The 22,751-nt window shown below is 39.3% G+C and overlaps 2 protein-coding genes across 6 annotated transcripts; both read right to left on the bottom strand.

The window, feature by feature from the left end:
- Positions 1-22: 22 nt before the first annotated feature.
- tefa (TEF transcription factor, PAR bZIP family member a) lies at positions 23-9,699 on the bottom strand. 3 transcript variants are annotated; one of them, XM_086063687.1, is made up of 5 exons: positions 9,452-9,699; positions 4,934-5,269; positions 4,607-4,827; positions 1,469-1,680; positions 23-1,224 (listed from the first exon to the last, which is right to left on the bottom strand). In XM_086063687.1, exons 1-5 carry the CDS (start codon positions 9,528-9,530, stop codon positions 1,203-1,205), a joined length of 870 nt encoding a protein of 289 aa, XP_085919813.1. In that variant the 5' UTR covers positions 9,531-9,699; the 3' UTR covers positions 23-1,202. The 3 variants fall into 3 exon arrangements, with proteins under 3 accessions (XP_085919813.1, XP_085919812.1, XP_085919814.1); XM_086063686.1 differs by lacking the exon at positions 9,452-9,699 and adding an exon at positions 5,875-6,525; XM_086063688.1 differs by having other exon boundaries at positions 23-1,680; positions 9,452-9,698.
- Positions 9,700-10,137: 438 nt separating this feature from the next.
- zc3h7bb (zinc finger CCCH-type containing 7Bb) lies at positions 10,138-22,361 on the bottom strand. Of its 3 annotated transcripts, none has more exons than XM_086064884.1 (21): positions 22,114-22,361; positions 21,330-21,391; positions 21,189-21,225; positions 20,656-20,856; positions 20,260-20,418; positions 19,818-19,958; positions 19,708-19,750; positions 19,388-19,617; positions 19,031-19,316; positions 18,806-18,864; positions 18,574-18,673; positions 17,137-17,298; positions 16,841-17,046; positions 16,641-16,741; positions 16,368-16,549; positions 15,877-15,956; positions 15,511-15,773; positions 15,323-15,428; positions 14,465-14,573; positions 14,207-14,340; positions 10,138-12,853 (listed from the first exon to the last, which is right to left on the bottom strand). In XM_086064884.1, the coding sequence occupies exons 2-21, from the start codon at positions 21,386-21,388 to the stop codon at positions 12,818-12,820; spliced, it is 2,694 nt and encodes an 897-aa protein (XP_085921010.1). In that variant the 5' UTR covers positions 21,389-21,391; positions 22,114-22,361; the 3' UTR covers positions 10,138-12,817. The 3 variants fall into 3 exon arrangements, with proteins under 3 accessions (XP_085921010.1, XP_085921008.1, XP_085921009.1); XM_086064882.1 differs by having other exon boundaries at positions 19,388-19,620; XM_086064883.1 differs by lacking the exon at positions 22,114-22,361 and adding an exon at positions 22,022-22,069 and having other exon boundaries at positions 19,388-19,620.
- Between the last annotated feature and the right edge of the window lie 390 nt (positions 22,362-22,751).

The raw sequence follows: 22,751 nt of genomic DNA on the forward strand, positions 1-22,751 counted from the left end.
ATAGAAGGAAAATAAGTCAATATTTTCTCAACAAGGCTTTATTTATACACAATTTATATACATGAATGTAACCACACTGAAAAAGTCATGACAATACTATACAAAGATGGAACTAAGAAAGTTTAAAAACAAACAAGCTCAAAAGTCGACTTATTTCAGAAAGAAGGCAGATATGCAATCTGGCCTGTAGCAGAAAGCATGAGAACTACTTGGAACAGGGCAGGAAGCCCGTTTTCCATGTCAACCTGTTACACTGCTTTATGGTGATGCACGAGAACTCGAGTTAAACACTTGAACATGAATAAGGCTGGAAGTGTTTTGATATATCGAGGTATGTCGTAAGAAGTCTGGAAAAAATGCCACGGGACACGCTTCCAATTACTGTCATGTAACATTAACTTGCTGACAAACAGTGCCGATATGTAAGTGGCAGAGAAATTGAACACAGAACAAGACCGGTGATGCAACATAATGTTCCTGTACTAAAAGATGCAGCAATGCTAAGTGAAGGAAGCACAACAGTATGGACTAAAACTAAATTTCTTTTTGAACAATTAGTTACAACTTCAACCTTGATGTGTTTTTGAAATTAGACAAGAAAAAAGGTCAAATAATCTTGGGTCATTTTTGCCATGCAAACATTGTTTTGGAAAGCCAATTTAGTTTGTTTTTTTTTTACATTTGATAATGTGTTACAATTATTTCAATGATGTGCTTCTTCCGAGTTTTCTAACTATTTACAGGCAGACACGTGCACACACACACCAAAGCACGACCGGGACCTCCCACACACACAACCACTAAGGACAATGTAATTCCCTGAATACATTTCAGTATTTTCCACCTGCTTAAATTTGAAGAAAAAATAAGCTATTTAAAAAAAAAAATTGTTTAACGTGGAAATAAGTGGAAGCAACATGGAATAAGCTGTCATTTTACTACGACATGGCAACCGCTACATAAGCATCATCTATTGTCACTAATCTTAAAAAAAAAAAAAAAAGTAATAATAATAAAAGCCCATTATTGTATCACCAATAAAAGATGATCTCAAAAATGACAAAAGTACAGAATATAAGAAGTTATCAGCTTCTATTCCTCTTCATCCTCCTCATTGGATTAATTCTCATTTTTTTCCCACCCCCCAAACCTCGCCGTTTCATTTATTTATTCATACTTAGGAAAAATCAATCAAGTGTAGTCTAAAGGTCTTCTGGCACCGCACTTGAAAGAGAAGAGAAGAAGGATGAGTGACTTGCTGATGGTGTGCCATTGCATCATCTTGTGTTTTATGTAATGACTTGGAACAGGAAATGACACCCACGCTGTGGCCTGAAAGGGTATTACTTTCCTTCCCCCCATTTTTGTTAGGCAGTTTTTGTTTTTTTAATAAGAATGGCCAGCAAAGAAGATTCCAAACAAAGGAAGTCATTCACAATTGTTTTTTGTTTTTTCTAAAGTCCCTTACAATTTTCCGAATTTGGCCTCGTAGTTCCCCACGACGTTCTTGTAGCGGCCGCACTCCTTGCGCAGGTCGGCCACTTCCGTCCTCAGAGCCGAGTTCTCGCGCTCCAGGAACGCCGCTCGCACGGTGATCTGGTTCTCCTTTAGCCTGCGGGCGTCGCGTGACCGCTTGGCGGCCACGTTGTTCTTCTTTCGCCTGTGCCAGTACTTGTCGTCCTGGAAGAGCAGAACGCATTTTGAAAACGTAGCTTTCCTCTCATAAAGCTTCGAGAGGGGAAGTGGATCAAAAAATGGATTTTATTTTCTGATTAACTCATTCACTGCCATTAAGAGGTATTAACGTCAACATTTTATTTTAACTATTTCTATTAGTTAAAAAAAAATTACACTTCTGTTAAGAGTATGAAAACTTAAGACATTTTTGTTAAAATAATCTTCTTCTTTTTTTAAGAAAAGATTGTTAAAAATTAGGGGCGTCAGGCGATTAAAATTTGTAATTGTAATTAATCGCATGACTTCAAAAGTTAACTCACGATTAAATCACAAATTGTATATCTGTTCTAAATGTACAATTATTTTCTTCTAGGTTTTCATACTCTTGTTTACAAAAGTAAAAAAAAAAAAAGTTAAACTCATAGAAATAGTTCAAATGAATTTTTGACGTCTATAGCCGTCAACAGCATTGAATGAGTTAATATTGATTTTGCGGAATATGAGTTAAGCAGCAAAATCTCGGGGCGGCCATTTTGCCACTTGCTATCAACTGAAAACGACATCACAGTTGCTCAATCCAATCACGGGTCAGCTTCAGAAAACAGGTGAGTCACGATTGGTCGTTAACTGAGCAACATCTTCAGTTGACAGCAAGTGACAAAATGGCCGCCCCCTGACATAGACAAAACCCGGATGGATTTTGCTAATTAACTCATATTCCACAAACAAAATATTAATCAGAATACTGTGTTTAGACTAGGACGGATTTTTTTTTTTTTTGGGCGTTGACTTCCATTTGAAACAACCACATGACAGGAAGAGGAAATCCTGGCTATCACAAGCTATAATTGAAACTCTATCCAGATCGCAGTTGAAGATATGCAACTCCAGTCAGGTTCGGGTTCACCACGCCAAACTGTCCAGGGCAAACTAATTTTAGCTTTAGATCATACAACCAAATGTTTTATAGTCCCTGGTGCAAACCAATATGATAAGCAACAAACCTCTTGAGGCTCATCCCATGATGTTATTCTCAATCAGCAGGAGGGTGAACGTATTCAATCATTTCATAATGCGTTTATTTCCATTAGTGAGAACCGGCATGGTACAAAAGTGGTATTAAAAAAAACACTATGTAATATTAATGGCTTGTTTATGCTTTAAAAATGTCTTCCATGTCAACATAGTGGCTAAATTCATGTCAACAAAGAGTCACTCACTGACTGGAAAGAACTGCCGAGTCACTGTGAGACACCAAAATGGCAGACTTAGCTTCTCAGCAATACACATTTTCACAGATTTTTATTTAGGTGGTTAATATTTAACTCATTCACTGCCATTGACGGCTATAGACGTAAAAAAATTAATTTGAACAATTTCTATTAGTTTAACATTTTTTCCACTTTTGTTAACAAGAGTATGAAAACCTAGATTTTTTTTATTGTACATTTAGAACAGATATAACATTTGTGATTAATTGTGAGTTAACTATTGAAGTCATACAGTTAATTGCCATCACAAATGTAAATCGCCTGACACGATTAAAAAAAAATAGTAAAAATTAAGGGCGTCAGGCGATTTAAATTTTTGATGGTAATTAACTGTATGGCTTCAATAGTTAACTCACAATTAATCACAAATTTTATATCTGTTCTAAATGTACAATAAAAAAATCTAGGTTTTCATACTCTTGTTAAAAAAAGTGGGAAAAAATGTTAAACTAATAGAAATTGTTCAAATGAATTTTTTACATCTATAGCCGTCAATGGCAGTGAATGAGTTAAAATTGAAGGGAAAATGTTATGTAATTTATCATTTAGTTATTGCGGTGTTACACCCAAGTAGCGACTTTGGAGCAAAAATGGTTGTACTATACCAGGGGTCTGCAACCTGCGGCTCTAGAGCCACATGTGTCTCTTTGGTCTCTTGAAAAAAAATTAGTAGAAATGATTATTGTTTTTACTTATTTTTTGGATAAAATATTCTTGAAATGAATTCATGATTCAGATGTTAAAAAATGAATAATTAAATATTAAAAAAATGTCTGAGTATAAATTTGTAAGTTGTCAGAAAAAGAGAAATGAAAGGTAGATGAATAATAAGTAAAAAAATTCTCAAAACGGAAGAGGAAAAGCAGAAACTTACCAAACAATGTACACAAAATTGCCTAAAAGTCAGAAAGTTTATTTTTAAAAAGGCAGGGGGAAAAAAACACCCAAAAAGTAAACATAAAATAAAAATAAAAGAAGAAAGGCAGAAAATTACCATAAAATGTCTTTGGAATTGCCCAAAAAGTCAGAATTTTCTTCTTTTTTTTTTTTAAAGTTACGATAAAATGTCAGAAAATTGATAGAGAAAAAAGGAAGAAAAATGTCATGTCCATAAAATTTACCAAAAATCTAGAACTGTATGGAAAAAAACTAAGTTTGAAAAATGACCACAAAAAAATACATAAAATAAATCCAAAAACGGAAGACGAAAGGTAGAAGAAAATGAATCTCAAAGTATTGGATGCTGCATATTTTCAGTTACGATGCAGCTCTATGGAATTAGTACATTAGACTTACACACTGTTCCATTCATCACAATGTTCAAATGTTTTGCAACTCCAGACAGATTTTTTTTTGTTACTTAATTGGCCTAAAATGGCTCTTTGCCAACCCCCGTACTACACAAATTCTGCCTAGCAACAAGTGGCTACACAAAATGGAGGAAATTTGATGATCTAAGTTTGAAGTTTTCATGGTGAATTCCTTACTCGTTGGTGCGTCGTAACCACTTTATTTGTTCCAATGAAAATCTTAGCGCAGCAGTTTTCAAACCTTCGACACAAAGTACCAACAAAAAAAAGATTTGGCTCTCCAAGTACCAGCATAACAACCGACATTGAATGCACAGCAGTCGTAAAAAGGACCATTTATTTGCTTACCTTCTGTTCTTCAGGAACTAACACTTTCTTGGCCTTCTTAATCATGGGCTGAGGCTTGAGATCTTCATCGGTGAACTTGTGCTTGCGGGGGTTGAACAGTTCTCCCCCCGGTACGCTCGATAGGACCAGGTCGGTGGGGTCTGGCTCGTAGTTGACGTCAACCTGGATGTCGTCGGGATCGACGGCGCCCGGGGTCGCTCTCTCCGTCTCTGTCGTCACTTCTGAGGAATGAAGATAAGGACGTAAACTACAGACGACTGGAAGTGTTTACAAGTGTTTTGTGAGTGCTCATCACAACATTCTTGTCATTTCTCCCTTTCCGCTCACCCGCTGCGACATCACACGTGATGTCAGTCTCGCCGTTTGTGATAATCACCACCTCTTCGCCGCACTTGACCAGCTCGTCAATCTGCAGCAGGGACGGCGGGTCGTCCGGCTTAACCTTCACCTTGTCTGTCTTGTCATCTTCTCCGGGCAGGGCGGCGATGCCGTTCTCCATGAGGAAATCCTCCAGGTCCATGTACTCCAAGTGGAAGTTCTCGCCGTCGTAGGGAATGGTCTTCTCCCAAATAGCGGGGGTGAGCGCGGCCGACGGCCCCATCTCGCTGCCTCCTCCGCTGAGGTCGGCATCGTGGTCCAATCCCAACTTGTCCTTGTCGGTATCTAGAAAAGTAAGACTGTTTTTTCTTTGTCCTCTAAAATGGTTGTTCAGAGCAAAACTTGTTACAGCCAAATAAATAGCAAACACGTCCAACCTGCACCAATTGATGCATATGGCACTGCTTTATTAGGTTTTTGTATAATGTTCAGTTAAGATCTCTTCATGAGAATTGTCCCTGTTCAATAAATCAATCCATTTATTGGTCATAAAACGTGTCGGGCAAACCTAGGAGGGAAACCTATCAAGGTTTTGTTACATGAAAACATCCCAAAGGATATATAGGTCAGCAAGTGCGTAGTCACAACACTTTTTTTCCCTTTTTTTTTTTTTTTTTACAAACTTGGGCACGGTTCCCTCTCACAGTGGAAAACAAAATATTCGAAGACATTTTAAAAGCCAGGTAAGTGTGTTAGACAAGCCTGCAGGATAAAACAGGTTAACGAAATGAACATTGTGTTCCACATAAAGCTGTATGAGTAAAACGGACACGGTGGGTATACTAACGCTGTAATTAGTCATTCTGATCTCGATTTCATCTTTTTCTTTCTTCCTTTTTTTTTTTAAGGTTAAAGCTACCCGTAACCGATATATTTCCACGGCACCTTACCGTCGTCACCGGCCAGGATATTCGGCGGAGGCATTTCCATGATTTTCTTCAGAACAACCGGGAACGAGGTGGGAGCCCCGGTGGCCGTTTCCAACTTGACAACGATGGGTTCGACCGACATTTTCCCCTCGCTGTTGGCGTACTTTGCTCGCGTTGGGGGGAGAAAGTAATCTCTCAGTTTAGGAATTTTTGTTCAGCTGCAAAACGGATAATATCCAGTGTTGCTATTCGCGCCTTCTGTTATCTGTTAAGATTAGAACAATCTACGATTCGCCGACAGTGCTGGTCCACTTCCAAAACAAGATAAGGCGGGCCTGGTGTGGTGTGCAGGATAAGACGCACCCCTTCCTTGCGCTGATTGGTTAACGTTTCATAAATATTAATGACCAGCTATGCGATTGGGCGGTTTTGCGCGAGGAGCCAATGGGAAACGTCGTATCAAATAGCAGCGCTCTCATTGGTTGTTCGAGTTATATATTGCAGAAAAACGTGTCACGAGGAAAACAACTCATTCTATGAAGGAGGAAAAAAATATATACAGTTGACTCTACTGTACTGTATAAAACTCACTCACGTTTTTCATTTGAATACACGAGACAGAGATACCAAACGGCTTTAAGCAATATTATTTCTTCAAAATAAAAATAAAAAGTATAAATTAAAAAAAACTATAAATTATAAATTTAACCTCGTTCCTTTTACCGCAATTCATTATTAATTCGTTAGGAAAGTAGTACAAGCGCATAGCATTTGTTGTATTTCTTGTGGGTGGGCCAAGCGCAGTGATCACACGGGGAAACATGTGCAGCAGTCAGTGTTACATGTCAACATACCAATGGTGTCATGTACCAAACATGCATGGAAGGAGGCGCTGTAGCGCACAGTCACAGGGATCCCAAGGAGCTCTCAAGGTCGACTCGTGTAACATTTCATGTGAACACAATTGGATGGTCAAATTACCAAAATGTCTTTTACATACCTCCTCAAAAACTCATCCATTTGGCTAATCCACACTGTTGACTTTTTTTTAAATGAAATAAATTGACATCATTCATGTTTTATAGCACCTTTGTCCTCCTTAGGACAATTGCAGGGCACACATAGACAAATAACCATCAGAAACTTATCTATGGACAATAGAAACTCAGCACAGGAAGGCCGTAGCCGTAGATTTGAACCCCTCAACTTCTGAACTGTGAGGCGGACATGACATCATTTATTGTGCTAGCATTATAGTCACGTGACGCTCAGGATAAACAAATATTGGAAATGAGAAGGGAGGGAAGTGTTTCTCAAATTTCGCTTATGTCACTGTGACTCTCTTTTTGCTGCTACGCAGTAATGAGGCCAATAAGTCAAAAAGTCAAACCCATGACATGCCTTGATTTAACAATTGCAGGGCATACATAGACAACTAACCATCAGAAACTTATCTATGGACAATAGAAACTCAGCACAGGAAGGCTGTAGCCGTAGCTTTGAACCCCTCAACTTCTGAACTGTGAGGCAGACATGACATCATTTATTGTACTTGCATTATAGTCACGCTCAGGATAAACAAATATTGGAAATGAGAAGGGAGGGAGGTGTTTCTCAAATTTCGCTTATGTCACTGTGACTCTCTTTTTGCTGCTACGCAGTAATAAGGCCAATAAGTCAAAAAGTCAAACCCATGACATGCCTTGAATTAACTCGTAGGCATTGTATTAATCCCGTCTACCTACAGGTGCATCTCAATAAAATAGAAAAGTGGTTCCCAAACTTTTTACTTCAAGTACCACCTTGAAAAATATAACCATAACCAACGTTAAAATACAGTACAGCATAGCAGGCATGTAGTAAGTAGTGGTCATCAAAAATGTGGCAGATGTTTTCATTTGTGATTTTTTTTGTGCCTACCACTAGAGGGAGCCAGTGGTTTGTGGACAACACTGAAAATTACTGAAATACAGTAGTTCAATTATTTCAGAAGTTAAATTCAAAAAGTGAAACTCGTATTTTGTGTAGATTAGCATCACAAGGATAAATAACGATATTGTTACATTTATACCTCTGCGATGGTGTCAATCCAAACTTGATTAACATGATTGGCTTTGTAAAGGCAGAATATTTGATACAACTCTTGTATTGAATATCATTATACTGTATTGTGCAAGTTGTCATAATGTTGTTGCAGGTGTATGTTGTCCAAGAAACACAGAAGATCACTAAAACGTAGTCGAAGAAATGAAGGAGAGTCATTATTGTAATTATATATATATATATATATATATATATATATATATATATATATATATATATATATATATATATATATATATATATATGCTACGTCTATATATATATATATATATATTATATATATATATATATATATATATATATATATATGCTACGTCTATATATATATATATATATATATATATATAGACGTAGCATATATATATATATAGAGAGAGAGAGAGAGAGAGAGAGAGAGAGAGAGAGAGAGAGAGAGAGAGAGAGAGACGTAGCCTGGATTAGCAAGCAAAAGCAATACAGCCATCTAGTGATTAAATTGGGAATGTACAGGCCAGAAACAGCTCTGCATTCAATCACTTCAGAAAACACTGAATTGATTTAAGCTTTAAATCGAATCTACCACCAATTTTACATTGTAATCTTTGGCTTTACACACTGTAAATACAAACCCATCACAGTCCCGATTGGACATAAAAACTTCGACCGAGATAAGTAATTTCAAAACATTTTCCACCATTAGTGTGACCTTTAACCTGTGCAACTCACTTATTCACATATGCATTTTCAAGTGTTTATTTTTGTCCACCCAAATCCATAGACCAGACATACAAAGATGGGAGAATGTTGTCACCTGTACTTGACACAGTAATTGCCAGAAATTCCTGCAGCTCCTTAATGTTGCTGTTGGCCTATTTTTATTGAGATGCCTCTGATCACGTGGAAACTATCTGCTGACTACGCCTTGTGCTTTAACCCGAGACTACAAAAAAATATAATAGAACATCTGAACATTATTTGGGGTTAATCAGAAGCCCATTAAATGATGGCAGGTATGTGCTAACTCATTTTACATGAGTTTGAATGTGGTTGCTTAATTCTGAACACAGTCACGACCCCAATTATAAGAGGGTGTGCACACTTCTGCAACCACTTTGAGATTGTATTACTTTTGTATCAAGTTCTATAGGTAATAAATTACAATACATCATGGGCGGAAACATTTTACAAATGGTTTCTTAGGTATGTTTGTATTACAAAATCGCGGTGTAGTATTTTTTTATATCCCTGCATACTGTTTGTCGGTTTGTACTATGAATGTGTATACATACATAAATACTTGAACGAGTATGTGCATACACCTATACACCTGTAAATAGTACATACGTCCATAAATGTACACATAGTGGGTCACTTACGGGCTCAACTTGGAGCTTATGATTAGGGTTATGCAACAGGCACACAATGGCCTGCTGCCATTTCTTTTCATTTTTATATTTACGTCGTGCATTTAACATTAGAGTTCTAAATGGGTGTGCCCGTGTTTGTTCTCACTCACCATTTGTGTCAAAGCTCGGGAAAGTAAATGGAGATTCCATAAAAGCCCTGAATATCTCTGGGATTTCTGCTGTAGTCATGATTTTATCCTCAACTTCTGCACGACAAAAAAAAAACACACACACACGATATGACTATAAACTGTCAAAATAAAATGAGCAGACGCAAATTCGGAATCCCTGTCAAGACAGCCACTTAAGACTGACAACTTTTGAAGAGGGGAAAAAAAATGACGGAAGCTAATGTCAAATTACACGCGTTACTTAACAACGACCCAATTCACTCAGGGCCAATCAGCTGCTTGCGTTTTCTTACATGACTGTCGCAGACATCGCTGATTGATTGACACGTGCGTCAATCAAAGAGAGGCGGCCAATCGCAAAACTGGGTCGGTGTTACATTAAAGGAAGAAAAAAAAACACGCTGGTTGCATAAATCGTTGTTAAAGCGTTGCGGTAAACAACACAAGTTTAAACTTGCGATAGGCATCACCACCATTGATTTAATAAATGTCTAATTTGCTTGTGTAAAGTGAATTAATGAGTTTAGCATGTTTTCTGACTTCATTTTTTGATGTGGTTGTAAACAGCTGCACATATTCTACACTTATATGAAAGAGTTAAAGTCCTCAAATTTAGACATGGTATACAATAACTGTTGTAAAATGAAAATTAAAAATGAACACACTTTTTTTTTCTTTCCTAAAAGTGTTTATTAAATGCTTTCAAGAGATTTGGTCCACTTGAGTATTTATTAACTTCCAACCAGGGAGGAGAGAAAACAAAGTCAATAAAACATAAAAACAAGAAACCCAAATGTAATGATAAAAAAAAAAAATACAGTACAAAACGAGAGGCCTTGTTTGTCCACTTCTTTACAACCCTGGTTTCTTCCTTCTGATTGTTGAAATTAATTCAAATAACCAATAATTCCTTCGAACTGAATGACACGATTGAATTTGAGCTCTGCATCAGGAATCAAATGAAAAGGGGAATGTTGGTGGTCGGTAACACGAATAGCAGTGAAGTCTGTACTGTGGCTTGGCGAGATGTTCTCATGAAAGCGATAAACGCCCAACCTTCTTTTGTCGAAATACACTTTGAGGCAAAAATGTGTAGATGGGGAGAGAAAAAAAAATCATTTAACCAGCAGCGCTGTCAACTTTGACAAAAAAAAAAGAAGCATATTCATTCATAACATTATCCATACCTCCATAGGATGACTGCAAATCAGCGCACAGGAGGAGATTTCAAATTGAAATACGATCAAACTAAAATATAGGAAGGTGCGGTTCAATCTGCCAAGCCACTAAAAACACCTCCGCCATCACTTATCTAAAATTACCTTACCAGGGTGCTTAAGTATTATAATAGGTTATCAGGTATCATATAGTGTACTGTATATAGTAAGCAGGGTTATACAATAAGGGTATGTATCATTTTTATAAGTGTACTATATCAAATAAGGCGCTATGCAGGAGTATATCAGCATCTGTGTACGATTCTCAGATCAACTTCTTGTCTGGAGGAGTCATTGAGGGCCAAGATGGCGGCGCATGGGAAGTGAGCAGACAACATTAGCATATTGGAACAGCGATCCTAAAGCCAACATAGGCAGATTGCGGCATTAGGACGACCATTTTGTTGCCTGCGTCCCGCCTCGCCCACATACACAGACGCGTATTTACCAGTATTATATTCATACATGGATACATATATAGGTATACATTGCAATAAACGTACATATCATCAATAGCATATAGAAGAGAAATCGTCAATAGCAATCATTATCATATTCATAATACTAAGAGTAGTAGTAGTAATAATAGGATTCCTCAAAGAAGCTAAAATGGTGGGCTGTTCCAGACGGGGGCTCGTTGGCACAGCTAGCCATGCGAATACGACACGCGCGCTCTCGTTCCGTCCATTTTTTTTTTAAACGCCGCGACCCGCTCATTTGACTGGAACAACCCACACGGAAGGAAAATTGACAACGTAAAAAATAAAAAATAAAATAAAGAATACTTTTTCTGAAATCACTATGGTCATCTAGTTCAGCGATACATTTCATATAGCAATACCTCAATAACAGAAAGTTCTATTTAATCAATACAGTTTTCTGGTTATATATTTATTATGCTTGATTGCTAAGTTATCAATTATTATTAGTAGCATCATATGCAAATATGTTTGTGTGTGTGAGAGCTCAATATAGACATGATTCCATTGTGTCTGTGTTTGCATTAAAGGCTTGAATGAGACGGCAGGCGGGTCTCTCCTGCTTGTGTTTTGCTCATAGGCACGAAAAAAAAAAGTCTTCTTTTAGCCATCAGGACCGGATTGGATTAAATGATTTTTGGGGGGGGGGCTCAGTAGGACTGGAGCGGTATCAACTTGCCCTTTACTTTCAAATTAGCTTCAATATTATAAACACAAGGAAATACATTCTTAATTTGATTCAATCCTCTCAAATGTATTTATTCATCTTAGTCCGGCCTTTTTATTGGCCTAAAATGATTTTCCTTTCTTCTTAATTAAATACAACAGAAATTTTCTGCATGGGCAGCATTGACACCGATTCAGTCCAGTTGAGGTTATTATTTCTTGAACCAAGACTCTTCTTTTGATTCCATTGAATTCATGTATCTGTTAAGATGTGCGAAGTAGAAGCAGATCATTCACGCGCGTGCGCGCAACACAGCCGCCTCTCAAAAAGAACGCGAGGGAGGGGAGAGAAAACACCGTTTAAGCTCGTGATTTTAGAAATGCAAGTCGATCGATTTCCCCCATTTTCAAGGCCCGTTCAGGCGTTACATTCAAAATGCTCTACCAATATGGCAGACAATATAACGAGGAAGTACAACTCAACATTTGGACTCTACGCCGTACGTCCACGAAGGTAGAGAGAGAGTTGGGTTCGGTCCACCAGAACGCTTAATTGGGTGTCGATTAACCTGACAGCACGTGGAGAATTGTGTTTTTTATTTTTTGGCACTATCGAGTTGAAAAGGTCAACAGCTCCATTCTTCAGTAAGAACCGCGGCCAGCGCGCTCATTTGAGGATTGCTTTGATGCTGTGAGGCTAAAAATGAACACATTTTCAGTCCTATGTACTTGCGATTATTACTCGAGTCAACGAGAACTGTATCCTGACAGAGGGGGACTTGCACGTACTGCCGAAACATACGAAGCTGCTTCAAAGATTTGTGGCTCATGTGTTGTGTAAACGTGCGACTGTGCGTGTGTGTTGTGTTGTGTTGTGTTTACATCGGCTCCCACAAGGTAAGTGATGGAACTGGTGAGATGACAGGCTGTTGGGTTGTTGTCGGTACGGCCAGCTGGTCTGTCGGCGACGATAGGCTTAAGCCTCAGAGGTCGTCCCCGTCGGACAACCGTCGGCCTCCCTGGAACGATACGCAACGTCATATTATCGTTCTTCAGGGTTTCTGCAGTCTCAACAAATATGTAATTCTAATAAAAAAATTTTTTTTTTTTAATGAGACTTAAAACTAATTTAATCCTCTTAACATTGCATACACACACACATATATATATATATATATATATATATATATATATATATATATATATATATATATATATATATATATATATACACATTAGGGGTGTGCTAAAAAAATCCATTCTCATTTAGTACGATTCAGAATCGATTTTAACTCATTCACTGCTATAGACGTCAAAAATTCATTTGAACTATTTCTATTAGTTTCAAAAATTTTCCCCACTTTTGTTAACAAGAGTATGAAAGCCTAGAAAAGAAATTGTATTGTACATTTAGAACCGATATAAAATTCTTGATTACTCTTGAGTTATTAACTAGTGAAGTCATGTGCTTAATTACAATAAAAAAAATGTAATCGCCTGATGGCCCTAATTAAAAAAGAAAAAAATTATTATTAAAAAATTAGGGGTGTTAAGATTTTTTTTTAAATTTTGTAATTAAATCGCATGACTTCAATAATAAACTCACGATTAATCACAAATTTTATATCTGATTCCTTGCACATCTATAGATTGAAGCAAATATCTTTGTAAATCAAATCATCTTGAATCAAAAATCTTTCCCAACCGAAAATCAATTCTGAATCGAATCGCAGATCCAAAAATCGGAATCGAATCGTGAGGCATTTAAAGATTCCCACCCCTAATATACATACACACTGTTTATATATTAAGGCCCGTCAGTCGATTACACATTTCAATCGTAATTGCATGATTTCCATAGTTAACTTGCAATTAAATCGCAGGTTATATCTGTTCTAAATGTGCAATGAAATATTTTGCCAGGTTTTCATACTTGTTAACATAAATGTGGACAAATATGGTTGCATAATTTAGTTCATTAATACAATCATTTTATAGTAAGTAATTCATAATTGTATGAAGTTTTATTTTTAACTATGCTTAATAGTTCAAAAGGAGTGTGAAACATTGAATCGGATTCTGTGGTAATTTTCTGGAACATGAAACAACTTGTGGACGCCAGACCATTTTGTTCATTGTAATTACAACTAGTCACCAGTCCTCACAAATACATACATAATTTAATCACATTTATTATTGCGAAATTATGTTATAGTGACTCATTTAATGACATAGTATTCAATGCCATTTAAACCTTATTTTGCGAGAAAAAAACAAACATTTAATGACTATTATTGCGTGTTAATGTGTTTTGCAGTGAGTCATGCAAAGTGAAGTAGGCGGACACGTCGTGACGGCGGCGAAGCACTCACCATGCCCTCGCTGTAGTCCGCCGTGATGGTGACCTGCTTATCCTCCGGGGGCGGGGTCACTGCGTTGCTGTCCGTGCGCCTGCTCTGATTGGTTAGCTGCAGCCACAGCTCGTACATCTGCTGCATGTCTCTCACTGGAGAAAAGGGCAAGCGCAATCTTACGGAGCGACAACAATCAGTGAAATGGGGATTTCATTGCCAGTGGAGGAGCAATTATCAAAGGGTCAAACTCCTGGATTCGTATCATGTGCAGCTTACAACTGTTGTTCTTCATGTACGTCCAGACGTCCCTCTCCTCCAGGCTGTGGGCAAACGAGCAGTTGCCGATATAGTGGCACTTCTTCTGCTTCATCACGTGCACACACATCTGGGTAGACACCAGTAGAAGGAAATTATTTACGGCGTGACGTGACAAATGAGACGGCACACGTCAAAAATTCATTTGGACTATTTCTATTAGTTTAACATGTTTCCCCACTTTTGTTAACAAGAGTATGAAAACCTAGAATATTTTTTATTGTACATTTAGAGCAGATATAAAATTTGTGATTAATCGTGAGTTAACTAGTGAAGTCATGCGATTAATTACAATTACAAATTTTAATCGCCTGACACCCCAAATTCTTAATTTAATCGCCTGACACTCCTAATTTAATAATATTTTCTTTTTTAAATCGCGTCAGGGGATTAATTTTTTTTATTGTAATTAATTGCATGATTTCCATAGTTAACTGACGATTAATCGCAAATTTTATATCCGTTTTAAATGTACACTATTTGTTTTCTAGGTTTTCATACTCTTGTTAACAAAAGCAGATTTTTTTTTTATGTGATAGAAATAGTTCAAATGAATTTTTGACGTCTATAGCCGTCAATGGCAGTGAATGAGTTAATCACTTTCTGATTATTAAGCAGGTTACAAACTAATGAAATTTAACATCCTGGTGTTTAAAATTTGAGACTGCTGGAAAATGCAAAGAAACTAACAGAACTAGAAGAAGAAAGACTGATTTGTGTTGTGGTCATTTTTCTGCCACTGGGTGGCATTAGTGTTTCATGTTGAATGTTGGTGAGTCCATGATGAGGGTCACGGGGGGTGGGGGTGGGGGCACTCACATCATATTGCTGTGGATAGGTGCGGGAGAATGGGAGAGGCCGGACGACAACCCACTTCTTCTTCTCAAAGGATTTCACCAGCAGCACTCGACGCTCTTTCGTCCAGCTGGCAAACAAACACATTTTTGCACGTCACATGGTTTCTCGCTTCAGGGCAAATCCAGCGCGTGCTTCGAGCGCGGCCCCACCTATGGCGTGCTTTGGCAGTGCAGTACTTGAGGTTCTTGTCGGGCTCGTTCACCTGTCCCTCTCTCCAGCATTGGCCGCAAACAAACTTCATTTTCAGGTTGAGCGGGCGGCCCCGCCCGCCACCGCCGCCTCCAAGCGCTCCCACAGAAGAGACGCCGCCCCCGCCCATGCCGTCCCCTCCCCCTATTCCACCCGCTCCCACCCCCATTCCTCCGACTCCTCCTACGGGCATGCTGCTGCTCAGGTGGGAAATATGGATGGGCTGGAAAAGAAGGAAATTAAAAAATAAGGGTAAATATAAAGTGTTGAAGGTCTTGAATCATCAGGAACAGAACTGCACCATCTCATTGATATTTCCAACATACCCTTTGCTGCTTCTGTGCATTCTGCTCTAATCTCTGCCAATGTCTTTTGGACTCCTGCACCATTTCTTCATGGGTAATGCCTGAAGACAATGTGGGCGATAGAGCAGAATGTCAGTTATTGCTGCATAAAACATCCCATATTCCGTTACCATCACTATTATTCATTTTTAACATGACATTTGTCATTAGCGGTTGTCGAGAACAGTGGTTCACAAACTTTTTATTTATTTATTGTGTACCCCAAAATTTTGGCATACCATGACTACTCCCTGACTCATAATTCTTCAAAAGTATAATGTAACAATTAATTAATTAATGAAAATGATTTTATTTGGCTGCATTTATTTAATTCTTAGGCAATTTATTGACTTATTTTTTTTTAACTTCAATTGAAACAGAAAAATATTGCCTTGAAAACAAATTGTATAATTGAAGGGGGAAAAAAAAGGAAATTAAAAAAGGAAGAAAAAAAGTGTACTTTCTCCGCTTACCAGTGTCTTGTTGAAGCACCCAACATTTGAGCTCTATGACCGAGTGTGCAAAGGAGCAGCTGTCCTCGCGCTGGCAGCCGTAGCGAACCTCGTGGCGACAAACATCAAACTGGCAGAGGGGGTGGAGAGGTCGCACCTTGCTGTAGCGCACATTGGCTGACCGCACCACATGCACCAGGCACCTAGAGTCACATTCCATGATCGTCATCGTTGTGGCGTACAATAAAAAATAAAAAATAAACGATCCTGACATTCAAAGAGCCCCGCACTCACTTATTGTCATCAAACGGGTGTCGAGCTGTGAGGTTGGAACACACTGCCAGGTTTTCTTTACTGCGCTTGCTTATGATGCGGGGCTTACTATCAAAACATTCCTAATAAAAGAACAAATTCATACAAATAAGACTTCCTGTAATATTTTTTCCCCCCCCAAACAGAAAGAGAGGAGCATCTTCTCGACGGACTGATCTTACCTCACAGAGGAACATGAACATGCCCATGTGGAGCTGCAGCAACCTAGTGACACTGAGAGCGCGTCTCTCCGTGCTCCCCAGGGGGTCAAACAGCAGCTCTCGGCTCAGTGCGCCCTTCCTCTCCTGTGTCCAGACGTCAATTTCCTCCTGGCAGTATGCGAAGGTACAGTTCTCACCGTACTGGCACTCCTGGCGTTCCTGGACCTCTGCAGGACACAAAAAAAAGAAGGACGATGTTAGGGAAATGCGCATACAACTCTATTTTTTTTTTTTTGGATGGAAATGTAAACACACACCTTTACAGAGTACGAAGGCCCCTAAGAAGTTGTTCCGCGCAGGCCGGGGCCGAATCCGCTTCCAGGTAGGGTCGTCATTGTTTTTGAGGCGACACAGCAAGACGTCCCTCTTACATCGATGCGCAGCTTCTGGCTGGTATTTGTAGTCCATCACTCGCGGACCTGTAAGCAAGAGGAGAACAAAAGTTTGCCCAATGTATCAAAACAGAAAAAGACTAAAAATTCAAAGAAATTCACACACGCGTTCATACTTTTAACATTAACAGTCTACTAACAGGGATTCTGTACGTATGAGCATATCTAATTCAATGCAACTTAAAACTAATTAAATGCCCACGTCATACTGCATATACACACACTCTTTGCAAATTAATCACACGTAATAGGTTCTAAATATATAATTGATTTTTTTTGTGTTCAATAGGGGACAGCGTACATTAATGAACATGTCAATAGTTTTTTTTTATGTTAATGCACTACTAGTACAGTCACAAGGCTGATTTCCATAGTTAGTACCCCTGTCAGAATCTACAGGCCATGTGGATAAGAGGAAAAAGTTAGAAGTTGCAAACAAAATATTAGAAGACTAATAACATACAATCAGTATTAAAAAAAAATCAATAGTTCTATTCTAAAACAGTAGTGGGCAAACCTGGTCCTCAAGGGCCAGAGTCTTACAGGTTTTGGACGTTTCCCTGCTACAACGCAACTGATTCCAATCAACAGGATCATTACCAGGCTTATGCAGAGCTTGCTGGTGAGCTGATCAGATATCAGCTGTGTTGGAGAAGGGAAACATCCAAAACCTACAGGACTCCGGCCCTCGAGGACCGAGTGTGCCCACCCGTTCTAAAATATAAAATAAATAAAATAAAATAAAATAAATATATATATATTTTTTTATACTAAACAGAAATGGACAAATATGGTTAGGAAATATAAACATGGTTATATATTTTAGTTCAGTGATACAGTAATTTTATAGTAAGTAATTCATAGTTATTTGAAGTTTAAAATAGTATAATAGTTTGTTAATAGTATACTAAACAGTTAAAAGGAGTGTGAAACATTGAATCAGATTTGTGTTTGAGAATTTTCTGCCACTGGGTGGCATTAGTGTTTCATGTTGGAGACAGGAGCAGTATTTTCTTTTCAAATTCAGAGCAGTTGGTATTTTGAAACATAAAGCAACTTGTGGACTCCAGGCAATTTTGTCCATTGCGAATTAAAACCAATCACCACTGCCCACAATTTTTTTATTTTTTTTAAATTACATTTATTGCAAAATTGTGTTATAGTGACCCCTTTGCACAATGTTCTATGTGAAATAAAGCATGAACTATGTTTTTACATGTTGGATGTATCTCGACATATGTATGCTTAAAGGCCTTCATTTGAGCAAGATCCATTTAATGACCCGCGGAAACCCTGACTAACCTATTCGACTGTAACAGGCATGGCAGGCCTGGCGGAACTCGTGTGTGCCAGCCAGAGGATTCCTGGACAGCATGGAGAGGTTTGTTCCTGCTAGACCATTCTGGAGGGGGGAAAAAAATTGACAAAGATATATCCGATGAAATTGTTCTATCCAACCAAATGGTCCCACTCCTAAAGAAGTCCCCGGAAAAGTTTTGGTAGACAACATAAAACACTCAAAGATTGGACTCACTGCTTGTGCAGAGCCGTGGCTGCGCGTCCCAGGGATGAAGCTGTGACACACTCTGCCCCCTTAAAGAGCACATGCACACAGTGATGAGCACTTTGCAGCAAATATCATGTCAGCTGTCAACATTGTTGCGAAAAAACAATCCATGCGTAATCTACCAGTGATTGAAAATGACTTTGCCAGTAAAATTGTAGCGAAGAATGATTGCTTGGCCAAACGTTCACTCACCGGGGAGAGCGTACTCTGATAAAGAGTCCAGCCCACCAGAAATGACTTTCCCCTCCCCATCCATGGCTCCGCTTGAGAAGCCTCCCAGAGCGTCCTGCGCTTGGGTGGAGCCCTGGTCTCGCTGGGCCAGCGGCGAGTAAGGCTCCAGTTGTGGCATGTCACTGATGGAAGAGCCGAAGAACGTGGGGGCGAGCTGGGCTGACGGGGCGGGGAGGTTGGGGGAGTACGGGGGCCGCAGACCCACCGCTGTGTTTGGAAGGTTGGTGGGGATGGCACCCGCGGGACTCTGGGGGGCAGATTCCAACAGTTATTGCCGTTACATGTGATAAAATGCTGGACAGCAATATGTCCTCCCACCTCGCTGACTTTCTTGGGAATGCAATCCAGGAGACTGTCGAGCTCGTCCTTGATGACGCTGCCGCATTCGTCCATGTGTTCAGACACGGGGACCGAGTACGGCATCGGCGGCAGGGACTGGCTGCCGGGGCTCTCCGACAGGTCTGTGCACGGGGTCAGGACCGAGGGGTCGTCGCTGACTGGGATGGGCGTGGCCAGAGGTGCTGGGATGCACTGAGCATTGGCCAGGTCTGCTGAGGGTGTGCAAAAACATGAGGAGATACAAGAAATAAATGTAGGGATCCGAGGTTGGAATCCATGTTCACAGAATGTTGCCGTACCTGGTCCCATGTCACCCAGAGACTCCATCCCATTGGAAGACAACTAAATAAAGAAAATCCGTTAGGTCTATATAAGGCATCAATCAATGAGCTGTGACATGAAGACGCACCTCTCCAGTGGGTGCGGATGTGTCATCAAGACTCTCTCCCTCCGTGGCTGTCCGTGGCTCAGCCTGGCTGATGTAGGCTTTACGGCCCTTAAGGCCCAACTTATTGGCCAGATCCTGAGCCAGATCACATACCTGTCTGTCCTAAAAAGAAAATCACAAAAGGAAAGAATGAAATTACTCAAGCGGGCTATATTTACGCTGCATGGCTCAAGTGACACAATTCGAATTTTTTCCTCTCTCAAGTTACACTTCCGGATCATAATCGGGCCTTTTACAAATGTGAATACAAATCCATAAACAATTCAATTAGAATTGCACACTTGGACATGCTGTGTAGATACACTCTTCCTCCTTAATAACACCTAACAAAAATCCCAGTCAACTGTTACCTGAACTGCCACCTATCACTGTCAAAAAAATATATAAACACAACATAACATACATGTGGTTCCGTAAGCAGACATTTGGTGCCGCACTCGTACGCCTCTCTGAGCCGTCCCAATTCTCTCAGGCACAGCGCTTTGCGATAGAGAGCCTTCCGACTGCCTTCCGACGCAAACAGCGCACTATCACAGTCCTGAATGCCGCGCTCAAATTCCCTCTGAGGAGAAAAACAAGCATTTTGTTTAGTGCTGTACAATATTTTTAAAACCTTATATAAAGACTTTATCAGTCCCACTATAGGAATATATCCATTATTATTGTAGCTAGCAAAAAACTCAAGCATCAATAAACTGTAAACAAGCGATATAAGCTTGTGAAGAAATAGCCAGTGCAAGGGAAACAATTCTAATCAAAGATCATTTGTGAAAGCAGTATAGGAAGCAATTCCCCTCACAATTTGGTAGAAAGCGGCAGCCCTGTTGACGTAGAGGCCCTCCAGCAGCTTGTAGGGGATGACGAGGGCTTCGGCCTGGGCGTAACGGGCGACACTGATCCCTTCTCCATACTGCTGGGCTGCCTGACGGCAATCGCCGTCTCGCCGGAAGCAGGAGTTGCCCTCATCCAAGAGGTTACACACCAACTGGGTCAGAAAAGCCTGAAACACACATTTGAATGAGGCCATGAAAATAATACGGCACCAGAAACATAAAAATACTATAGAGATACCTTCCTTGTAATACTGTACAAAAATTGCAAAATAAAATACAGTCATGTCAGAACAAACAACTAAAGTCATGCATAAAGCACATTGGAAACAGACTGGACAGGAGAGAAAACAATGTATGCCACAAGCCTCCAAAAATTGTGGACTTAGGTTCATTACTTCTTACATACACTCCTGTCTCACACTTTATATAGGGAATATGAGGATGTCAAAAACGAGTCAGTAAAAAGGAAAAATAAATGCATAGAAGAGGATAACCAAACCTCATAATTCTCTGGTTCTGGGAAAGGCAATGAAGACCTGTAAACAGATAGCACAAGTCACCACTTTGGTCTCAAACAAGGGGACAATATATCTGTCTATTTTATACATAAATTTTCCATTATGACTATTATTTTACTCACTGGATAAAACTCATTGCTTTCTGGATTTCCTCTCTTCGCTTCAGTCTATCGGAATCCATTGCCTGAAGAAGAAAGCAAATAGAATTTTACTTATTTTCACATTTGCCATGGTCTGAATATTCCCACATAAAACGACGGCGTCACAAAAAAATACTTTACATTACATGGTTGTTTTTATAAAAAAAAAAAGAAGAAAAAATGTCAACATTTCTAGTTGGCTCCATGCATCCGCAGGGCCTTTGGTAAACACGCTGACGAAATGACGGCGCTTGTTCAATTACAAACAGCGGGATGGCGCAAAAGCTGAAACGATTATTAACATTCCTCATTTAAAAAATAAAATTTAACACGCGCGACAGATTTGATGTCTAAACTGCAACGTTTTGTGCATGAGCCCCGCATGTTAGCATTGTTGTTATGCTAACTCGCGTCAATCGACATTACGTGCTTCAGTTGAAAAGTGCACCGACAAAACTCACTCAAAATAGACACCAAGTGTTGTGTTAGCCGATATTAATGTTAACATTAAAGTAATCAAGAGGTAAACGCGGTTATAGTCGACCTGCTAACGCTAGTAGTGCTAAAAGCTAACGAGTCCGACCTGAGTTCAACTTCGCTTTCGTGTATGCATATTTGGGTCGTTAGCATAGTTTAATGTCTACTTTGTATTCATGCAGGCTTGTTGTGCATACTTAACAGCAGAAGATTAGTTGACGAAAACCGAGTAGCTAGCTAGTGTGATTGGTCAAGTCTCTCTTCTTTTTTCTTTTTTTTCACAACTCACCGTAAGTTTCACGCGTTTCGGAGTTTCCACGGAGCGTTATTGGCGATAAAGACGGGAGGAAATATGCACCTAGCACTCGCTATACAGGCAGCATATTTGTAAATATTGTGTTCTTGGCATTGATTTGTAAACCGAGCACTAGCTTTTTTTTCCCCCCACGAGCTACAGCTGCTGCTAAACTGCTCGCTAGCTAAATGTTAGCCTCCTTTCTACTAGCTGTTTTGGCTAGTGCAGTATGGCAACAAGTTTCAATCGAAAAGCAACCACAAGGGGGCATCAAAGTTGCGTCGTTTTATAGGCTGTGTTTGGAGTTCATTCATCATTTTCTACTCCAAGGTGTCCAAAGGTGGGGGGCAACTTTAAAAGTGTCGCTGTCGAAAAAGTAAAATAAATGTGAGTAATAATAATATTATTCATAATAAACTTTTCTAGTTATGCAAAGACACAAATTTACAGCCAAAATAATAATTTATCTTCATGACACTGCGAAGAATCAAGATCCGTTTCAGAAACAAAAACATTTTCCCTCCACTTTCTGCTTTTTTTATTCATAATTTCAAATACAAACAATTAAGGCACACATTGATTGTCATATAATATTCATTGACGAGTCTGTTTCGACTGTTCGACTTGATGCT

This window comes from Leptonotus elevatus, chromosome 20 (assembly GCF_054856555.1).
Source record: "Leptonotus elevatus isolate MCC_2025b chromosome 20, RoL_Lele_1.0, whole genome shotgun sequence".
In the NCBI taxonomy this organism is placed as follows: Eukaryota; Metazoa; Chordata; class Actinopteri; order Syngnathiformes; family Syngnathidae; genus Leptonotus; species Leptonotus elevatus.